This window comes from Centroberyx gerrardi, chromosome 12 (assembly GCF_048128805.1).
Source record: "Centroberyx gerrardi isolate f3 chromosome 12, fCenGer3.hap1.cur.20231027, whole genome shotgun sequence".
Taxonomy (NCBI): Eukaryota; Metazoa; Chordata; class Actinopteri; order Beryciformes; family Berycidae; genus Centroberyx; species Centroberyx gerrardi.
This window is the reverse complement of record NC_136008.1, coordinates 13,169,803-13,189,356: the sequence shown is the minus strand read 5'-3', so window position 1 is coordinate 13,189,356 and position 19,554 is coordinate 13,169,803. Positions and strand designations below refer to the sequence as shown.

Genomic DNA, 19,554 nt, shown 5'->3' with positions numbered 1-19,554 from the left:
GCGAACCTCCCTCTTACGTAAGCCTGTGTCACGATATCAGAATAGAAAACCAGCCATACCTTTAAAAGACTGGAAGAAAGGGAGGATTCTGAGGGGGATTTGACTAAAATAGGAGACAGAGCAGCGGTGTCAGCGCTGTGTGTTTGCATGTGTGTTTAGTGGAAACAGGCAAGTCAGCGTAAAGGTCAGAAAAGGATTTAAGTTTTTCCTCTTTAATTGAGAGAGGGCAGCAGAATGGAAAAGACATCAGTCACAACAGAGACACACAAGGCGAGGGAGAGAGGGAGGTGTCGGGGTCCAAGCGAATAAACGGACTAGACTGGACAAAGGCACCGCTTCAACAAAGCTAGTTGGCAAAAGGCGGTGGATTGTGTGTTTAGCTCGGATCGGAGCCCTTTACTGGGCCAGGGAGGAGAGGTGAGGTGGGTTCAGGACGGGGCCTCAGCGGTAAGCTGGACACAGAAGGTCAATTGAGCACATTCACACTACGTTTGGGACAAGCCAGGAGGATTTGACCCACACTAAGTTGCTGGCTGGTCATTCATGTTTAGGATCCATAGATGTAATGGATCGGCACGTATGAGTAGTCCAAGAATGGAGCTTGTGTAGAATGAGGAGGAGAAATGCCACAAATTCCACCTGTATTTCTAGGCAGTAGTTGCCAGTAATGCTAAGGGGCAGGCCGAGATTACTACTGGTCATCAGCAGACCTGAGGGCATCTAAAAGCAAATGGGCCAACAGTAATAATAATACAAACTTAATTTATATAGCACTTTCAAAACAAAAGTTACAAAGTGCTTTACAAAGTGAGAAATATAAGGCTGCTGATTGTTATGTTGTTGAGAAAGCACTCTTCCTTGTGAATGAACCAGAATTAATGTGTTTTTTCATTGATATTCTTGGTTACACCATATATTTATATTAATATTTATAGTTCTCCTTGCTGTACGTCTGTGGTCTTACTCTGCTGTATGCTTTGTGTGAAATGTGGAACTGAAGTATGGTTTAGTCATGACCAGCATTGCACAGTAGTTGTGTAGTGATGACATATAGACCATTAGTTCCACTAAACACTCCTAAATCCATTACTTTATAGATAACAATATCAGTCTCCCTCCTGCCTGCCCACCCCCCCCCCCCCCCCCCCCCCCCCCTCTTGCCCACCCTCTACCTCCCTATCTCTCTTTTCTCTGCAAACACACACAAACACACACACAAAGCAATCCTTCATCCAACGGTTGGAGTCGCACAGAGTTCATAGGAAATTATTTTTAGCCAAAGGGGTTGACCAAAAGAGAAAGCGGGTGGGGGGGCAGGCAGAAAAAAGCTTTTTACATTATAGCGAGACAATAACAAAGAGAATTGAGGGAGGTATAGATGGATATCTGCGGCAGTGTAACATAAGACCAGGGACAGTGTGGCGGCTGTGGCACAAGTCCTCATGGGAAAACCATGAGGAACCGTCCATCTATTTAAATAAAGAGCACATAATGATGACAAACAGTAGAAAAATGACAATAACAGTAGAGTATCAGTCTGGGAATGTATTTAATAGCGGAAAAGCGTATTGGGTGCGTGACAGCAGTCATAAAAGTGACCGGACTTGAGATCATTGGTGTCCTGGAAGTCCCATTTTCCTGGAGGGAGGCAGGGTGATGGTGACCCAGCAGGGAGGCGGGCTAGCAGGCTGGTCAGAGGAAGATAAACAGGCTCTCTGCTGTATTGTTCTGCTGGTATCACTGGGAACCTGTCAGCCTGACGGATTGAAGGTTGCCCTCCCAAAATAGACCCTGTGAGGCCGGGCTGCCTTTCCCTTCCACCCTGTTATAAATAACCCCTATGTGTGTGTGTGTGTGTGTGCATGCCCTGTGCTCGTGCCTTTATGCTTGTGTGTGTGTGTTAGAGTTGGGGCAAGAGAGACAGAAAGAGTGTGAGTTGAAAGAAAACGAGAGAGAAAATGTGATCCCTGCCAAGACTGCCTTAGAAAGCTAAGCCACTGAAAACAATAACAGGAGGTCTGTGGGACCGAGTGCCAAACAGTGACAGGGACCCGACGGTCAAGACCCTCTGTTGACCTCTTCTCAATACACACACACACACACACACATATACACATTGGTTTGGACTCTTGCTTGCAGTAATAGGACTCTCGCTTTCCCTCCACCCAGTTAGGCTGTGTTGCGTTTCCAAGTTATCTGTGCGTGTGCGTGCGTGCGTGTGTGTGTCTGTAATGTTTAGATAGGGGATTGTAAATGACCACCTGAGGGAATATCACAAGATCATTTGGACTAACTTTGGATTTACTCTGTTCAACAGGTGTGCCTGGGGTAAATGTCTTTCATGCAAATATCTGATAGCAGCACTAGCCCACACACACACACATGCACACACACACACACACAGGCCTATGCTGTTGGGTGGGGACTCATTTGCCTGTGTACTGTGCCGAGCTACAATCACACAAATGGATTCCTTCTTGAATCTGAGACAGTGGAAGAAATCTGTCAGAGATCTTTCTACTTCGACTGGATACCCCAAAACCTCAGCCCACCCGCACTGCCTACTCTCTTTTTCCCTCTCCCGCTCTCTTTCCCTCTCACACTCCCTCTCTTCTGGGTCCAGTAACTCTCCCTCAGCTCCATCCCAATTCGCAGTTTGTATGAAAGAGTTTCTGCCTATATTGCTCTTTATTTGATCTGGCTGCTCTCTCACCCAGTCAGACAGTCTCCACTCTAATCCACCGGTGTGTAGTTCGCACCTTTGATTTAAATGTGTGCTTAGTTTTGGCCCTAGATGAATCTGAAAGTAATGGATGCTTCTGCATGCACACGCACAGAGAGCTGGTGATTGTGCCAGCCCTGGGAAGTCACAGACACACAGATAACTCATAAATCAGCACAGTACTGTACAGTTTCAGGCTGGCTTCAGTCTGCTCCCAAGTATGTCTGCTATGCTCAACACACTGCTGACCTGATTTCCTATCCTACTCTCATCAGAGTGGTGGAATACAAATACCGAGAGAGAGAGAGAGAGAGAGACAGAGAGAGAGAGAGAGAGAGAGAGAGAGAGAGAGAGAGAGACGAGACAGAGGCCAGAGAAAGAAGGTCTTTCTCCCATCAAGAGGCTCAGTGTGGAAGAGGCATGCGGTTTATTGTTCTAGCCAACCTGTTGAAAAACGCTCGCAGGAGGGAGGAGTTTGATGGTTCAGGGGAAGGTCAGAGGTCATGTTGACTCTTAGGCCAGTTTAGGAGAGGAGGAGAATAAACCTGCCCTCAGCCTCTTTACAAATATTTACAGTTGCCATTCTTCGCTCCCAGCAACTCACTGTAAATTCTTAAATTCTTTTATGAGAGGGAGTGAAAAAGAGCGAGAAAGGAAGGCTGGAGAGGCAAGCATCAGTTTTGAATTTGCTTGCGAGACTTTGTGCCAACCCGCGTGGAAGACGGCCGTGCTCTGACATCCGATATTGCTTGTGCTGCTGTTCAAATTTTATAGGGGGTAAGAGAAGCAAGGGAGAATTATAAAACCGAGGGGCAGAACAGGAGAGCTGAGGGTCAGACACAAACATATACACACACAGTTAGTTCTGCATCAGTGACTGCAGATATGCAGCTTAACCAAGAGCCACTCTCAAAACTGGCAGGCCAGTTAATACAATCGTCCGTTTTTGTTGGGAAATTTTTCACCATTGTTCACTCATCTTTGCTAGTATAACAACAAAGTAGGCTGTTTTTAGAGGTGAGGAAAAACAAAATTATATCATCATTGCAGGATATTTGCAGGTTTGCACAATCATGGATAACATAATAATTCGCAAGCATCATAATTTGCTTAGAATATATCTAAATTCACATGTTTTTGGGATTATTCTGCTTCTATAGTTTCATTTAAAGATAAACCTGTTTCTAGAAAGCTGAATGAACAATAACAACGGATCCTTTCCAGCTACACTATATAACTGAAGCCACAATAGAAATCTGATTTGTACTAGAATGTGTTCAACTGGCCATTCACAAATCTTTTGCATGTTTCCCCCAGTGTGAATTGTGGAGTATCACTGCTCTATTTTATGTCAGATGAATGTTGAGTAAACTTGCACTCCGTCTCGTTCTCCCATCGCAGTATGCTGTGCAGAAACCGGTGTAGCCTTGAGGAGTAAGAAGAGCAGACGCTGACCTCAGACTTTGACCTCAGGTTGTTTTAAGGATTCTTGCTTTTGGAGGGTAACCTGAACCTGGCCGTGTGCTGGGAGATACTGGCATCTGGAGTCAGAGGGAGGGAGAGATTGACTGGTCAATTCATGCAAGACTAAAGGAGGGTGGGGGGGGGGGTGTTAGGTGTGCGCGGCCAAACCCTTGACACAGACATGGCTTCGGGCCTGGGTGAAATATTGCAGAGGATCATCATGAACTCATTGTCTGTTTCATAACCGTTTTTTTGTGTGTGGTGGAGGTGCAATAATTTCTTCTTCAACTATCCTTGAATATATGTGTGACAGAGAGTTTATTTGAGGAGTTACATAACTATTGGACAGACAAAGAGTTGAACCAGCTGTTTGTGTCAGTGTGTGTGTGTGTGTGTGTGTGTGTGTGTGTGTGCCGCATGAAAACAACAGAATTGGTTTTTTTATAACTTTTCAACAAGTGAATTTGTTCCGTTAAACACAGGTTTTAATATAACCCATAGTACTCTGTAACCAGTCTACCATAAACATACTGAAGTACTTATCACCCAGCTGCCTCGTTCCACTCTATCTCTTGTGGGCCGGTCTGTACTGCGCCAAGCACGGCCGAGCTATGTGCCAAGCCATACCATACATGCCCGTTCACACAGACATAAATCCCGTTGTTTGTTGTTGTTATGTGTACATATGTGGCCCAGTGGCTTCTCTGAATGGGCAGCAGTGAATCGCTCTTTGTGAGAATAATTGGAACAAGGTCATTTCAGCAGCTTTGTCAGCCAATTAGGGTCCAACTGGGGTGACCTTCTCTCTCTCTCTCATGTCCTTGTCTCGCCAGTGACCACTGTGACCCCTCATTAGAGCACTCCACCCATAAATACCCCCCCCCTCCCTTCCTCATCCTCCTCTTATCTCCCTCTTTTACCCTTTGTTAACCCTCAGCTCCCCTCCTCTCTTACTTCTCCTCCTCAATAATCTTTAGGCCTGTGGTTACACCTGGACAGAGGTTGACTTAAATGCTTTTAGGGAAACACAGTCACTGTATTGGTGCTCTGTGTCTCTCTGCATCCAGACTAGACTGTCCTGGAGTCAGCTGTTTTCTCCTCTGGGTTTCTGCACCCTTTTCAGAGCACACACTCCTCGCTTTGATCCAGCCCCTGCCATAAGATTGGTGGAATGGAGCAAATATTGACTCCATCTGAGCCAGACAAATCACCCCCCCCCCCTCCTGCGTTCTTTCTCTTTCACTCTCCCCTCGCACTCTCTCAGTTCCCTTCTAATCTGCCATTACCTCTCTTTCTCTCACATTCCCTTTCATCCCTTTTCTGCCGCTGCCATTCCTTTCACTCCTTTTGTGTCCCTGTCTGTCATTTTCTCTCCCCCTCTCTCTCTCTCTCTCTCTCTCTCTCTCTCTCGCTCTCTCTCTCTCTCTGCTCTGGGCCTCTCAGTCTGTCAGTATTGGGTCAGGCCTCTTCTCTCTTTTCTCCTGAGTTAGGCTTTATATAAGACCTAAATGCCTGGATAGAGATGAATATGGGGTTAGAACGCATCTCCATGTAAAGCTTGTAGTGGTTTCCGCACTGCCTAAACAAATCCCTTTCTACCACATGCATATTGAACTACTTATTCCCGCCTTACTCCTCTCTGCCTCCGTCTGTATGCGAGTTAGTACCGAGCTCTGCTGTCATCATTACTGGAACGGTGCTATGTGAGCAGGGATTACCTGGGCCAAACGTAGCCCTGCAGTATGAAAATGACTGATAACCATCTGACCAGTCGTCACACTAGTCGCCTCTATTTGACCTACTTAAGTCACTCCGTCTAGCTGCCTAGTTCGAGGCAGGCCTGCAACCGGGAGGCAGGGCCCTCCGCTGGTCTGGAGAAGCCTGGAGGCCTCATTAAGTTTAGCAGTAAAAGGGTCGTGGGCCTACTGTGTCTAGATCTGGGCGGGGGCGCGTGTGTTTTGGAGGCAGGATGTGTGTACATGCAAGAAGTGTATAAGAGTGATTTATCACTCCCTCAGCGCCGAGCTGCTCTGATCTGCAGTGCTATTACTCAGATCAGCCATCCGAGACAAATAACAGATCTACTGCTGTATGGACCTCCCCGGACACACACACACATACACACCACAGTTGTATGGTGTGGTGACTAGTTGATACAGACATTTTGCTAATCAGAGTTCTGTGGTTGGTGGTGCGTGTCAACAACCCAACACTTTGGTTATTGCTTCTCAGGGAGAGAGAGAGGAGAGAGAGAGAGAGAGAGGGAGAGAGAGAGAGAGGGAGCAGGGGGCGGTAACTGGTCACGGACCACTGGTGGTCATGGCAATGACCTCTGGCTAATTGTAGTTACTGATAGACATGCCTCTTAGAAGTACAGAGATAGCATTCCACTAATCACATATCACACATACACACACACACACACACACACACACACACATCACGTATGACCACACATTTACATGCATGCGCACCCACAAATGTGACATGCATACACACATGCACGGCCACACACACAGACACACACTAAGCTACCGTGTGTGTGTGTCTGTGTATTTATCCTCTGGAGTCAATCCTCATCATTCTCGGCACCACATTAACTTATTATTTTGACAGATTAAATCGCAAGCCTGCTCCGTAATGTGGTTAAGTCTTCAGTTGTCGGCTCAGACTGGGCTTTGAAGTAGCTAATCTCCATCACCATATCTGTGTCCATGTTGTAGGATGCCTGTCCAAGAAAAGCAGCTTGCTCTGGGACGTCTCAAGCCCTGTGTGTGTGTTAGTATGTGTTAGATCATAACTCACCACATACCCTCCCACCCTCCTCCCCTCCCTCTCTCCCTCCACTCATCTGTCCCTCTCGACATTCCCACCGTCTCTCCTCTCCTTCAGACCCAGCAGTGGCAGCAGGGTGGTGCAGTGCGTAGGGAGACATGCCCTCCAGCTTCAAGATCCCCTGTTGGCAAGCATCCACCCTGCTGAAGTGTCCTTGAGCAACACACTGCATGCCTTCCAGCTCCAGAGGTGCTGTTCTGTAGCTGAGCCTGACCTCTGACCTCTCTGTTTAGGAGGGGTAATCAAAAAGAGGATTTCCCTATGGGGATGAATAAAGTCAGGGGCGGACTTAGTGATTTGGGGGCCCTAGGCAAAGGCAAACATTGGGCCCCCTGAATCCCAACTTACTTTTTAATAGGGGAGGGGGTGATCATGACTCAAGATTTAAATAACCCTAACCCTAACAAAAAGAGGGGTGTTTTTCAATAAGTACATTCCTTTTAAAAAGTTTACATTAGTACTATTCTATATTATGCCCTGGCTGCCAGCCGCCTACCTTTGCCTAATAGTAAGACCATCCCTGAATGAAGTATCACATTATTATTATAGTCCCTCTCTTCTCCCTCCTCTTCCTCCTCCTCGTCTATCCATCTCTTTCTCTTTCCTCGCTCCTCTTGCTGATCGGACATACCCTTCTCCTCTACCGCTTTCTGTCACTTCGTTCCTCCATATGAACTTTTTCCCTCTTTTCCTCCAATTTACCCTCTAGTCTTTTTTTCCACTCCACCTCTCCGTCCCTCTATCCCCCACTGTCCCCTCTGGGGTGTTTGGCCAGCATGGCCTATGACTGTAATGTTTTAGAAAGCCTTGTTGACTGGGGGTGGGGTGGATTACAAACAAATAAATATTGTCTAAACAACTTGGCATCAGGCCCTTCTCACATCTGTTTCAGAGCAGAACCGAGAAGAGCGCTCAGTCAAACACACGCACACACACAAACGCACACAGTCAGCCTTCTCAGAAGTGGCGTATCTCTCTCGGGTGCACTTATTGTCACCCCAAATTGGTAGTGCATGTTTGGTTTCTAGTGCTAAACTGGGATTAAACAGTTATGGGAAAACACATTTGTTATTTTTACATTCCACAAGAAAACATTGCTTAGTCATCATGGAGACGCTACCAGTAATTAAACAGCTATATTTTATCAACTGATGCAAAATAAAAGATAATGCTGAAATGAAATATTGACAGAACTAATCCATATCCGAGTCTTTTGGTCTGAATACATTCTGTCCAAGACTTTGATGTACAACAATTAATGTTTGCACTCAAACTTTCTATTTAACAACAATAATCCTAATGCTTTTTTAGGAGTTTTTCCACTTCCACCACAACGTGTCACTGCTGCAGATGCTGCCAACTCAGGCCTGTTTTCAACAATGAGCAGATCATTACTACTGATCAGTGCGGGCCAGTACAATAGAGCATTCTTACGTTGGATTGTGCAACTAAGAAAGCGGCTCTGAGAGTTATTATAGCTTAGTCAGGGCCCATAGTGTGGTGTGTGTATGTATGTGTGTGTATGTGTGTGGGGGTGTGTGTGCGTGTGTGTGTGTGTGTGAGAGAGAGAGAGAGAGAGAGAGAGAGAGAGAGAGAGAGAGAGAGAGAGAGAGAGAGAGAAGAGAGAGAGAGAAAGTTGTGTAATCTGTCCATTCTGTGTCTCTGTCTCTCTCTCTCCCCTCCTGGCCCCCTGGCTGCCAGGCGTCACACTAGTTTATAATAAGGACCAAAAAAAAAGTCGTCGAGTGAACGACCGAAAGAAAAAAAAGACGGAACCCTTCCCACTCTCCAAAATCACGGGGAGTGACTGTGACAGGACGAGGGGGGACAGAGAGAGAGAGAGAGAGAGGGAGAGAGAGAAAGAGAGAGAGGGAGAGCAGAAGAAGCCCTCGCAGGACTTCATCACATTGGTTTTTAGGACTGCACGGACAGGAACGGACCACTACTAAACTGGACTGTAATAAACAATATCAGTGATCAATAGCGGAGTGAGAACTGGTCTGCGCGACTCCAGGAGGAGCATGCGGCTCGGCTTACTATTCAGGTAAAACCCTGGGCTCTGCTGACCCACTGCAACCTGCTGCCTCTAAATGACTTTCTGTCACTTCATACACAACGGCACATGGGGTTTGCATCCTCTGTTGATCGGGCATGTTTATATTAGATGAGGGTGAGGCAAAAAGTTGTTTTTGCGGCGAAGCTTTGGCTTTTACGCACGACGCCTGCTTGTTGCGCACTGGGCGCTGTTAAGATATATGATAGGAATTCACCCGAAGGCATTTGAGCTTAGGTCTGCTGTCCCCCTTTCTCCTAAAGGCGAATTTTTGTAATTTTCTCCCAGTTGCGTGGCTCTCTCCCCTATCCCCGCGGCTCTCCGTTTATTCTACAATGTGCCACTGTAGCGGCCAGGGGAAACGTGGACGCGGGTAGGGGGTCGTTATTTCGGCCTGAGCGGCTCTGTTGTGTCGGGCTGTGCGGGACCTTTGTCTGTGTTTTTGGGGTAATTGTGTAGTCTGGTGTGGGGAGGCTTCCAGAGACCACGGCGGTGCACCACACTGGGAAGAGGGGACCAATTACACTGACTACATGTGGCTTGTGGACTGGTGATTGCGGTGATGGTTTGTGGAGTACTAGTGGTGAACACTGCAAAATGTCCATCTTAACAAGTCATTTCATATCATACTCAGGCTTACGATCTTATTTTTCTTAAAACAAGTGGGGATAAATCTAGCGGTGTGGTTGAGATGATATTCCACTTGTTTCCAATGCAGCGTTTCACTTGTTTTGTAGAAGCAAGTGTAATCTTCAAGTAGCCTAAGGCAGAAAGAAAATCCTCGAAACAAGTTGATTTGCTTTGGAAACCCGTGTAATTAGCTCACTCCACTCGTATTTATGTTTCACTTGTTTTAGGAAAAACAAGATTGTGAAGATGACTTGTTCAGATGGATAGTTTTTGCAGTGAAAACTCTTAACATTACTATGTCCTCTAAGGTTGTTTAATGCCAAATTTAAGTACTGTAACCCATAATTAAAGGAGACATTCAACACCATCTCAAACCATAACCCACGTCCCTTCAACATCAAACCTCAAACAAGTCAAATAAAAAGTACCTTACAGTACAAGATGATTTTGGAAGTTGTGAGCGATTGCGCCTGCAAGTGCGGTTGCTGTATGTGTTAAAACCACATCCTCGGGGTGTGGACGGCCCCAGAGAGAGGCATGCAGAGGGAAAACACGGCTGATGTTTGAACCCATTAGTTTGTTAGCGCCTCCCAGGCTTTCCCAGATTGATTGAGATGTTTGCCTGTGAACCTTGAAAGGGAAAAAGAAACTGTTGTTCTCCCCCTCGAGCCCACACGCTGCTTGTAGTGGGAAAAGAAGTGGCTTGGCAAAATACAGTTAGGTCACTGGAACATTTGATGGAGTGTTCACTCAACACGTTAAACACTGTTTTTAAATAAAATGTACACAAGGGAAAAGGGTTGAGAAACTTGACAACTGCCGGACAGAGAAGAATGAACGTCTGTGCGAGTCCGCAGAGCATAGGCTACTAATTTCACGTTTAGGTCATGGAACAGTCATAGGCTACGATTTTCAAAAGAGCTTATTCAACCAGCTGATGTTTTGAATCAGTGTCTGTCACTCCTTTCACTCCCTGTCCTCTTTTCCTGTTCCAGGCTCTATGTGCTGTGGGGCTTTGTGGTGGTCACGTCCTCCGTGACCAAGGCTGGGAAGAAAAAGGTGAGTCATAAGTTCAAAACTGAGGTCTGCAGAGCCGGTCTGGTTTGGGCCTGGCAGTACAGTGTGGCAGGAGTTTCACCAGTAGCTCCATAGGTCAGCGCCGGCTGCTGCAGGGTCACTGCTTGGCCCTCATTAATGGTCCCAGTTATGTGGCAGCTGTGTGTTTGATGTCACTCATTACAGGAGCCCCCTCCACATACACACACACACACACACACACACACACACACACACAGTCATTAGCCCTGTCCGCCCCCTCATCTCTCCCACCCCCACCCCCGTTCGCCTCAGACATTGACAGGAACTTGTTTGATGTGATGGTGAACTGGACACAGCACTCACAAAACTACAGTACACACACATGAAAACACACAAGTATGTGTATATTATGTTGCTTACACCTGTTCTCTCTCCCCTCTACAAACAGTTTGTACAACCACACACGCTTGTACACTGTTTACTTGCACACTCTTGTACACATGCACACATACATTTACGCACCACTCAACACACAGAGAGAGAGAGAGAGAGAGAGAGAGAGAAGTGGAGCACAGATTTATGTTTTGGTTCTTTCTGAATGGAAACTTTTGTTCAGCTCTCATGTTTGCTGTTCTGCCAACCAGGCCAATGCTTGAGTTATGAAATGAGAGGAGAAACATTTATCTACGGCCACAGAGGAAGACATCAAAGCCTGACCTGGCACCCATATACGTGCACACGCGCACACACACACACACACACACACACACACACACACACACATAAATAGTAAGCCAGCCATATCAGCCCCGATCTTGTCATTTCTGCAATGCATTCATTTGATACAAAATCCAATGAATTTATCCATTTGCTCATAAGCTGCTGGCAGGTAACCGAGTCTCTCCTCTGTCTGAGTGAACCAGGAAGAATTCAGGATTCATAATTTGGCTTCTCAGGAAGGAAACCCACGAGACTGCAGCTCATCAGAGGACAGACTCGGATTCAGTGAATGAATCAGTCCTTCCAGGAATTTCTGATTTTGCAATCGCAACATTTTTTGCTAAGTTGACTAATTCTTGGAAATACTGCCAGGGCTTGCAGTTTTCACACTTTTCGCCCTTTTCCATTGTTACACCAGATAACCACTTATGTTGCAATTTTTATAAATCATCTCAATTTTACTGTAATGGACCATCTAATGGAAGCACTATTTAACCAGCAGTAGTGTTTTTTTTAAACTGACTCGTGATTTTTGTTTAGTTCTCAAATTGACTTGTAATTTTTCAGAAAACACGATGCAAAATCAAAAATCACAGTCGGGGCTCCTCCTGTGAAATGCTAGAACTGAATGAAGCTAGCTACTGTATTAAGCTGCTGTTAAAGCTGTAATAGATGTGTTATCCTGTTTGTGTATGTCTCTTTGTGTGTGTGTGTGTGTGTGTGTGTGTGTGTTGCAGGTGGCAGGCCGGAGGTCCAGACAGGTGTTTGAGGCAGAGGCTGTGGAGGGGGTGTGGTCTGCCTGGGGGGAGTGGTCAGAATGCTCTCAGACCTGTGGAGTGGGCGTGTCACAGAGAAGCAGGAAGTGTTTACCCCCTCCGCCTCCCCAGACCCCTCTCCTCTCCCGCTCCCCGCCTAACTGGGGGGGTTATGTTCCCGGGGGGATCGGAGGTCCCGTCATCTCAGCCGTGGGCCCCTACTATCCTTCTCATTACCCTGGGCAACACCCCCCCTATTACTCCCCTTCAGTCTCCACCAATCACAACCCAGGATTGCCTCTGTATCGGAATACCCCTGTTGGAGGAGGGGCTGTACCGGGGCTGGCAAATCCATCGCCTCCTTTTTACCAGCCGGAATTCTCCCCAGCCAATCAGGACCATGTGTCTGTTTACCGCTCACCCTACCACGCTACTTCACATGGCTACAACCAGCCGGCACGGATCACCAGGAGACCAACCAATCCAGGCGCAGCGAGGAATGGAGGGGGCGGGAGCAGAAGGTCGGTCTCCACAAATCGGGAGGGTTTGCCTGCGAGGAGGTGAGTGAGATTGGACAATTAGAAAGCAAAAGAAATAACACTTGTGTTTAGATGTTGGTTTGGCGTTTAAAGTAATAATCCATGACATTTTCATATAGATAAATGTCCATTTACCTTCTATTGCTGATTTATATAACACAATAGTGATTTAACCCATACCAGTTCATGAAAGCTTTTATATTTGTTGCTCTAAACACCCGGTGGTGGGTAGGCCTTTCATGGGAAAATTCCCCTGGCACAGAGGAACTGATGCTTTTAACATTGAAAGTGAAATTTCATCAGTAGAAAATCCAAGGAAAAAGACACAGTACTGGTGACACCGCTTGATTGCCATGTGATCTCTGCGAAGTGAACTGCAAAAACACCACAGCAATGAGTGCTTATTACTAAAGATGTGATATGGTTAGGAATATGGTTAGGTATCATTAGTTTGAGCCTTGACATTGTTTAGGCATTGCTGAGACATTGTTATGATGTTGTTCTGACTCATGAGAAGTGTTGGGAGTTGGAGTTGTGTGCCCGTCTCTGCCTCTGGCATCTGCTGGCTTATTAGATCATTACTTCTGCTCTATGTCATACATACAGGCACTGCACTCCTCTCCCCCTCACCAGTCTGCTGGCTCCATGTCAATTAGAATTATGTTAGAGAGACAACTTGAGCTGAGCTGTATCTTAAATTTTTCCGGCCTTTCTCTTTCTCTATCTGTCCATCTGCTACTCTTCCTTCCTTCTCCATCTCTCTTACTCTCTCCCTTTCTCCCTGTCTTCCTCTCTGGTTTCCCTCTTTCTGTCTCCAACTCTTTCTCAGGTCTTCCGCCATCCGTCCAGGCCAGTTTGGGTACGGCAGGGTTCCATTCTCTCTGCCGTTACACCGTCCCAACCGGCAGGCTCGCCACACCGCTAACGGTACCGACGCCACACCAGCCCCGGGACCGGAACTGGCCGTCAATGAAGACAACGCAGACAGCCTTGGGAAAGAGGAACAGGAGAGGGGGGCCGATGAGGAGGACGGGGAGGCAGGGAGGAGAGAGGAAGAGAGGAACGCAGAGCAGGAGAGCACCGATTCACCTGCTGCCGAGGAGTTGCCCACAACAAGCACCGCGACTGGCAACCCGCACCGACACGTGGACAGACCGCCGCACACCGGCACAGAGCAAGGGAGGGAGAGAGAGCGAATCCCATCCTCTCACTCCTCTCGCTCCTCCTCCTCTTCATCTGTCCTGTCCAACCGCCGGCAGTTTGACTGGCACTCCGTCACCGCCCCGCCTCCTCACATCCCTCCTCTCCCTCGCCCACACTCCCCTCTCCATCGCTCCAACCCCATGCACAGTGAGAGGGAGCTGCACCCTGGCTTCAGCCCCCAGGCCGCGCCCCCTGTCCCCGGGCCTCACCAGCCCAACATCTACCCGCTGCAGCACCCACAGATCCCACACCTGGGGGTGGAGGGGGGCAGGGAAGGGCAGCGAGGAGCCCCGCAAAACTACAGATGCTCAGGGACGGAGACGGAGTACCGCAGGTGCTTCTCTCAGGTAAGACACAGGGCCTACGTCAAGGAATAGCTCAAAATCTTCACCTTACCCATAAAACCTCAGGAATGATTTCACTGATTGACTGGAATAGGATTTTTCCTCTCAGTTTATTGGATGTGTTTGCCTTGTAACCTCAGCGTTCCCACAGGACCTTGAAAATCCTTGAAAGTTTGAGGATTTGAGAAAAATAAAATAAGGCCTTAAAAGTTTTTGAAAATTGTTGGAGGGCCTTGAAAGTACTTAAGTTTTTAATTTAAAATGTTTTTTTAAATAGCTCCCAAATTCATAAATTAACCTCGGCTCTGTAGATCACTCTCTGTCCTAGAGTCAACACTTCCTGAGGAAAACCCTACACTCAGGAAAAAAAAGGCACTGAGTTGTATTTTTTGGTACAAGAGGTACAAGGTACAAAGATGCAGAGTTGTACCTTTTTGATGGATATTTGTGTTGAAATTGCAGCAGTTTTTAAATGATTTCACCAGGAATTCTTGACCTGACCATTCTGTCATATCTTACCCCAAAACAAGGCATTTTGAGTCCTTGAATTTCACTTGAAAGTCATCGGAAAGTACTTGAATTTGATGCCCAAGTGAGTGTGGGAACCCGGTAACCAGCCCTTTAGCCATCTCACTATTTCACTGCGTTAGCAGCTCCTCAGACCTCAGCCTGTATATCCCCTGTTCACCTCTGCTTTATTCAGCCTGCATCTGTATATAGCCTGCCGTCTTGCTTGTTATATATGCATGCCATGTGTTGAAGTGAGCGTTTAGGTAGCTGTAAACTGAGGAGTTGAAGGTCAGGAGTGAGTATTTGATAGGTAGATCATTCCCCAGCTCCCACACTAGCCGGTTGTCTATGGGCACTCAGATGGAAACTGCCTGCCAGTGCCTCCATTGCTCCAAGGCTTTAACTGTGTGTGTATTCTGGGTCACAACCAGAATATCTGTTATGCACCTTTACACGTGTGTGTGTGTGTGAGCGTCTGCGTACGTATCCTCGTGAGTGATTGCGCATATGTGTGAGCGTTAATCTGTGCCAGACCCCATATGTGTGTGTATTTTATTGTGTGTGTGCGCGGCAGCATGTGCTTCCACCTTCACGGTGTGTATTGATGTAATGTCATGTCTGGCCGGGGGCCTGCAGTGATGATTGGGGTTGTGACCTGCTCTATACCTCTCTGTGCAGCACAGTGCGAGCATTATCGGTAGCTAGTGGGTGTACGTGCTGCCAAGTCAAGCAGCCAGAGACAGGCTGGCCATGTCAGATGGGCCAACTCACCCTCAACACACAGGTGAGAAACTAAGGTCGGCTGTTCAGTAACTCAGGTTTCACTGAGACGGGAATGCCATGCTTGAGTTCACTCAATTAAAAGTCAGATTTGTGAGCGCGATATTGAGAGTGAATATAGTGGATATAGGGTTTTCTAGCTAGACAGAGAGTTTTTTGTGATCAGTTGTTTGTCTTATTCCTATTTCCAAAGACAACCACAAAAATGAAACAACAGGACGAAAAACACAACCCTCCTTCTTTCCCACTAAGAGAGAAAACAAGGCGACAGTAATCATGTTGCTAGGGTCAGTCAGCAGAAAATATGTCACCTTTGACCTGCAGTTGCAGCATCCTCCTTCGGCCCGTTATTTTAAAAAATGCTGAAATACAGTGGTGAGATGCATCATTTCCACAAGTTTGGTCAAAATCCAATCCATGTAGTGCCCCCCTTGGGCTTTTGAAAATGCCAAAATGCAACGGTGAGATGCATCATTCGCCCCAATTTTCAGGGAAATCCGATCAGCCATGTGTGCAATATTTCGCGTGATGGACAGACTAATGAAAAAACAGAAGGAGACTGATCCATAGTCCTCCCCCGATTTGATCGTTGGGGACAAAAATACACAGCTACCCAGAGTGAGGAGTCAGTGATAGGGGTTATTTATACCAGCAGACCCCTTGACGCACGTCTGTCCTAACTGAGGGCATAGAAGGAGATGATAAGAATGGGTCCAACCAATACCAAGTGCACACAAGGATACATGACAGACACATACACACACACAAATACATGTGCACTAACACACATACACACACACACACACAGAGACTGGCACTTTCGGAGTGGAAGTCGACACTTGAATTTGGGGCCAGGTTGGCACTCTTCGGTCCTTGACTTCTTTCCCTCTTTAGACAATTTGGCAGTGTCTCTCCATGTCTTGTTCTCTTTCATCCCCCTCTCTTTCTCTCTCTCTCTGCTCGACTGTGTGCGATAGTCCCCATGTTAAAACAGATTTAGTAGTTGGCAGAAGGCATGCTCTCTGTGTGCCAACAGCACTAATAGCAGTCCTGTGATGGCTGAGCCTGACTCATTGGCTTACATATTTACCCAACATTACCCAGTGCATTAGCGGGGTTTGTTTCTGCAGTAGACCATTGGTGTAAGTCCATATTTTAGTTTTTAGATTTTTTTAAGTCATATCGACGTTTAAAAGAAAAAGGTTGAAAGTGCTGATGAATGCGGGACTTTGTCCAGGCTTGTGCATATATGTGTATGTCTGTGTGTGGTTGAGGCAGTGAGCCAGAGTGAGTATGACACAGCCTATTATCTATTAGGTGTGTTTGTCATAACAGTGTGCGCCCGAGGCCCATCGCAAATGTGATAGGCTGAGGTGTGTGTGTGTTTACACTGTTGCGTAGAAGCAAGTGGGGAACCAAGAGAGGGACAGAGGAAGCTAAAAGGGCAGAGGGGAAGAGTGAGTGTGTGTGTGTGTGTGTGTGTGTGTGTCTGTTGGGGGTGGATGTATAAGGGGAGCGGAGGAAGGGAAGTGACGCAGTTAAGTAGTAGTGAAAGAAAGTACTGTTTTTAGAAAATCTGCACACAGTAGTGGGAGGGAGAGGGGAAAGGGCGAGGGGAGGAGTGGGCAGAGTGCAAGGCGAGTAAGAAAGAAATGGAGATGAATGCTGGTGAGAATGAGTGTTAGGTGTATGGAGTGATCGTGGGACAGAGCGCTATAAGTGAAGGAGAAAGAAGGTACATAGTGGAGTAAAGGTAGGAAAGGTCAGCGGTAGCAACAGATACATCAGGATGGAGAGAGAAAGAGTTCAGGAAGACAAGAGGAAGTTTGTGCCAGAGGAAGAGAGGGATTCATGGAAAAGTGTTTGTGTGTGTGTGTAAGAGAGAGAGAATGAGAGAGAGGGCTTGTGTGTGTGTGTGTGTGTGTGTGCGTGCATGTGCGCGCACAGAGTGTAATAAGAGGAGAAGTTATTCTGTCAGAGGGAGAGGGGAGGAAAAGGTGGAATGCGAGAAGAAACGGCCTGAAAAAAGAAAGAGGAGAGACATCGAATTGAAACAGACATTTTGTAGAAAGACACTTTAAATCAGACACCATCCTCTTTGTTTCTCCTTTCCAACCTGTCCTCTGCCTCTTAGTTTTTCATCCTCATCTCATTCCTTCTCTCCCTAACCCCTCTCATATCCTCTACTTGAGAGTAAATATTTACCCAGACTCACTAACAGTGCGTGCCTCTACAACAACTTGTGAGTCTTTGCTTTAAACACAACATCAGAGGCAAGTGGATCTATGAGGCAAGTAGGTAGCAATTCCCAACATGACCTAATAAGATTGATACCAACTAGTATAATGCAGAAAAAATCATATCATACCATACTACTATACTATAATTCACAAAAAAACATTGATCTTGCTACCGTGCCTGAAGCCTGAAAAGTTTATGTTGTAACTACCAGACAGACTAACATCGCTCCAGGGCGCTGCAATGAAAGTCAGATGATCTAATCACTGTGTCATTACACAGGCGTTGTTGATTACACACTGCATAGGAAACGTGTTATTATTACTATCGCACACAGCCTCACTCCTCTGCTGTAATGACTGCATTGCTCTCTCTGTGGACCCTGCCACACTTTTTTATTGCTCTTATGAAGTGAGTGCCAAACAGGCCCAGATGTGTTGATTAGTGGGACGCAAGCACATGCATGCACATACACACACACACACACACACACACTCATGTACATAGACTCAAACTGATCTGTATTGTAACGCAAAAGCAGGCACCGCCGCTTGTTAAATTACTCCCGTTTACCCCCAGTTCACTCTCCCTCCTGTGCTGTCTGACTTCCTTTTTAATCTTTCTTTGTTCCTTTTTATCCTTTTGTGTGCAGAGAAGAATTAGGGCCACATGTGAAAAATTAGAGTTCTGAGATTAATATCAGAATTCTGAGTATAAAGTCAGAATTCTGAGATTAAAGTCAAAATTCTGAGATTCTGAGAATAAACTCAGAATTCTGACTTTGTTCTCGGAATTCTGAGATTAATCTCAGAACTCAAATACATTTTTCACATGACCTTATCCTCTTCTGCATTTTCTGCCGTTCCGCTCTCTTACTTTCTATCCCCTTCTGTAATTTTTCTATCTCTCCCTCCCTTTCTCTCTCAATCTCATGTGTTATTCAAATGTTATTAAAATATGTGTTAGATCAAGAGCAAGGCATGTCTCTCAGTATCACTGTGCTATAAGGCTATAAGGCTCGTCACGGTTTGTTCAAGTGTGTGGGGTTGTAGAACTGTTATGTGTAAAGTGGACAAAGAGGGCAAATTTCCTCGTTTTCGATGCCTTAGAATGAAGTTCTGGCTTTCTTTATTGACTTTGTGGTTACAGTGTTTTCTTTTTATTTCTTCATACAGCATTTTCATTTCATACAGCATTTTTCTTTTCTTTTCTTTTCGTTAATATAACCATATAACCTTACAACTTCTGCCTCAAACAGTTAAGCTGTGCTGAAACTCAAACTCAAATTTCTCCCTGAGAGAGACAACAGCGAAGTATCAGGGCATCCATTTTGCGCGCTGGCCAGCAAGGGGCCTCCCCCGGTCAGCGAGTGTTGTTGATGGATGAGTAGGGTTTCCTCTGAAGGACTCCTGACTTCCCCTGGGTCAAGGCTGAGGGCTGGGTGGCGCCCTGCAAAACACCGACACACGACCTCGGTCACAAGATTAGCCAGAGAATGTTAATCACTGAGGACAAACAAGGTACATGAGCAAACATACACACACACACTTATTATGTCAAATGTCATATATTAGTGCACACATACAGTGAGGAATTAGTTCTGCCATGCAGTATTGCGGACTGTATTGATTTACGACCGCAGGGATCAGTGGTCAGTTGTTTTGTCTGTGTAACGCTGCGGTAATGCTTGAGGAATGACCGGCCAGCCTTAGTGTGTATGGTA

At 46.4% G+C, this 19,554-nt stretch overlaps 1 protein-coding gene across 2 annotated transcripts in view; it reads left to right on the top strand.

Annotated features, from left to right (window-relative positions):
• The first annotated feature begins 8,822 nt into the window (after positions 1 to 8,822).
• Positions 8,823 to 19,554, top strand: part of adamtsl4 (ADAMTS-like 4) — a 30,503-nt gene continuing 19,771 nt past the window's right edge. For both annotated transcript variants that reach the window (XM_078287357.1, XM_078287356.1), the window contains exons 1-4: positions 8,823 to 9,065; positions 10,700 to 10,763; positions 12,200 to 12,777; positions 13,586 to 14,306. In XM_078287357.1, the coding sequence (XP_078143483.1) occupies positions 9,043 to 9,065; positions 10,700 to 10,763; positions 12,200 to 12,777; positions 13,586 to 14,306 (1,386 nt within the window). In that variant the 5' untranslated portion in view covers positions 8,823 to 9,042. The remainder of the gene's footprint in view (positions 9,066 to 10,699; positions 10,764 to 12,199; positions 12,778 to 13,585; positions 14,307 to 19,554) is intronic.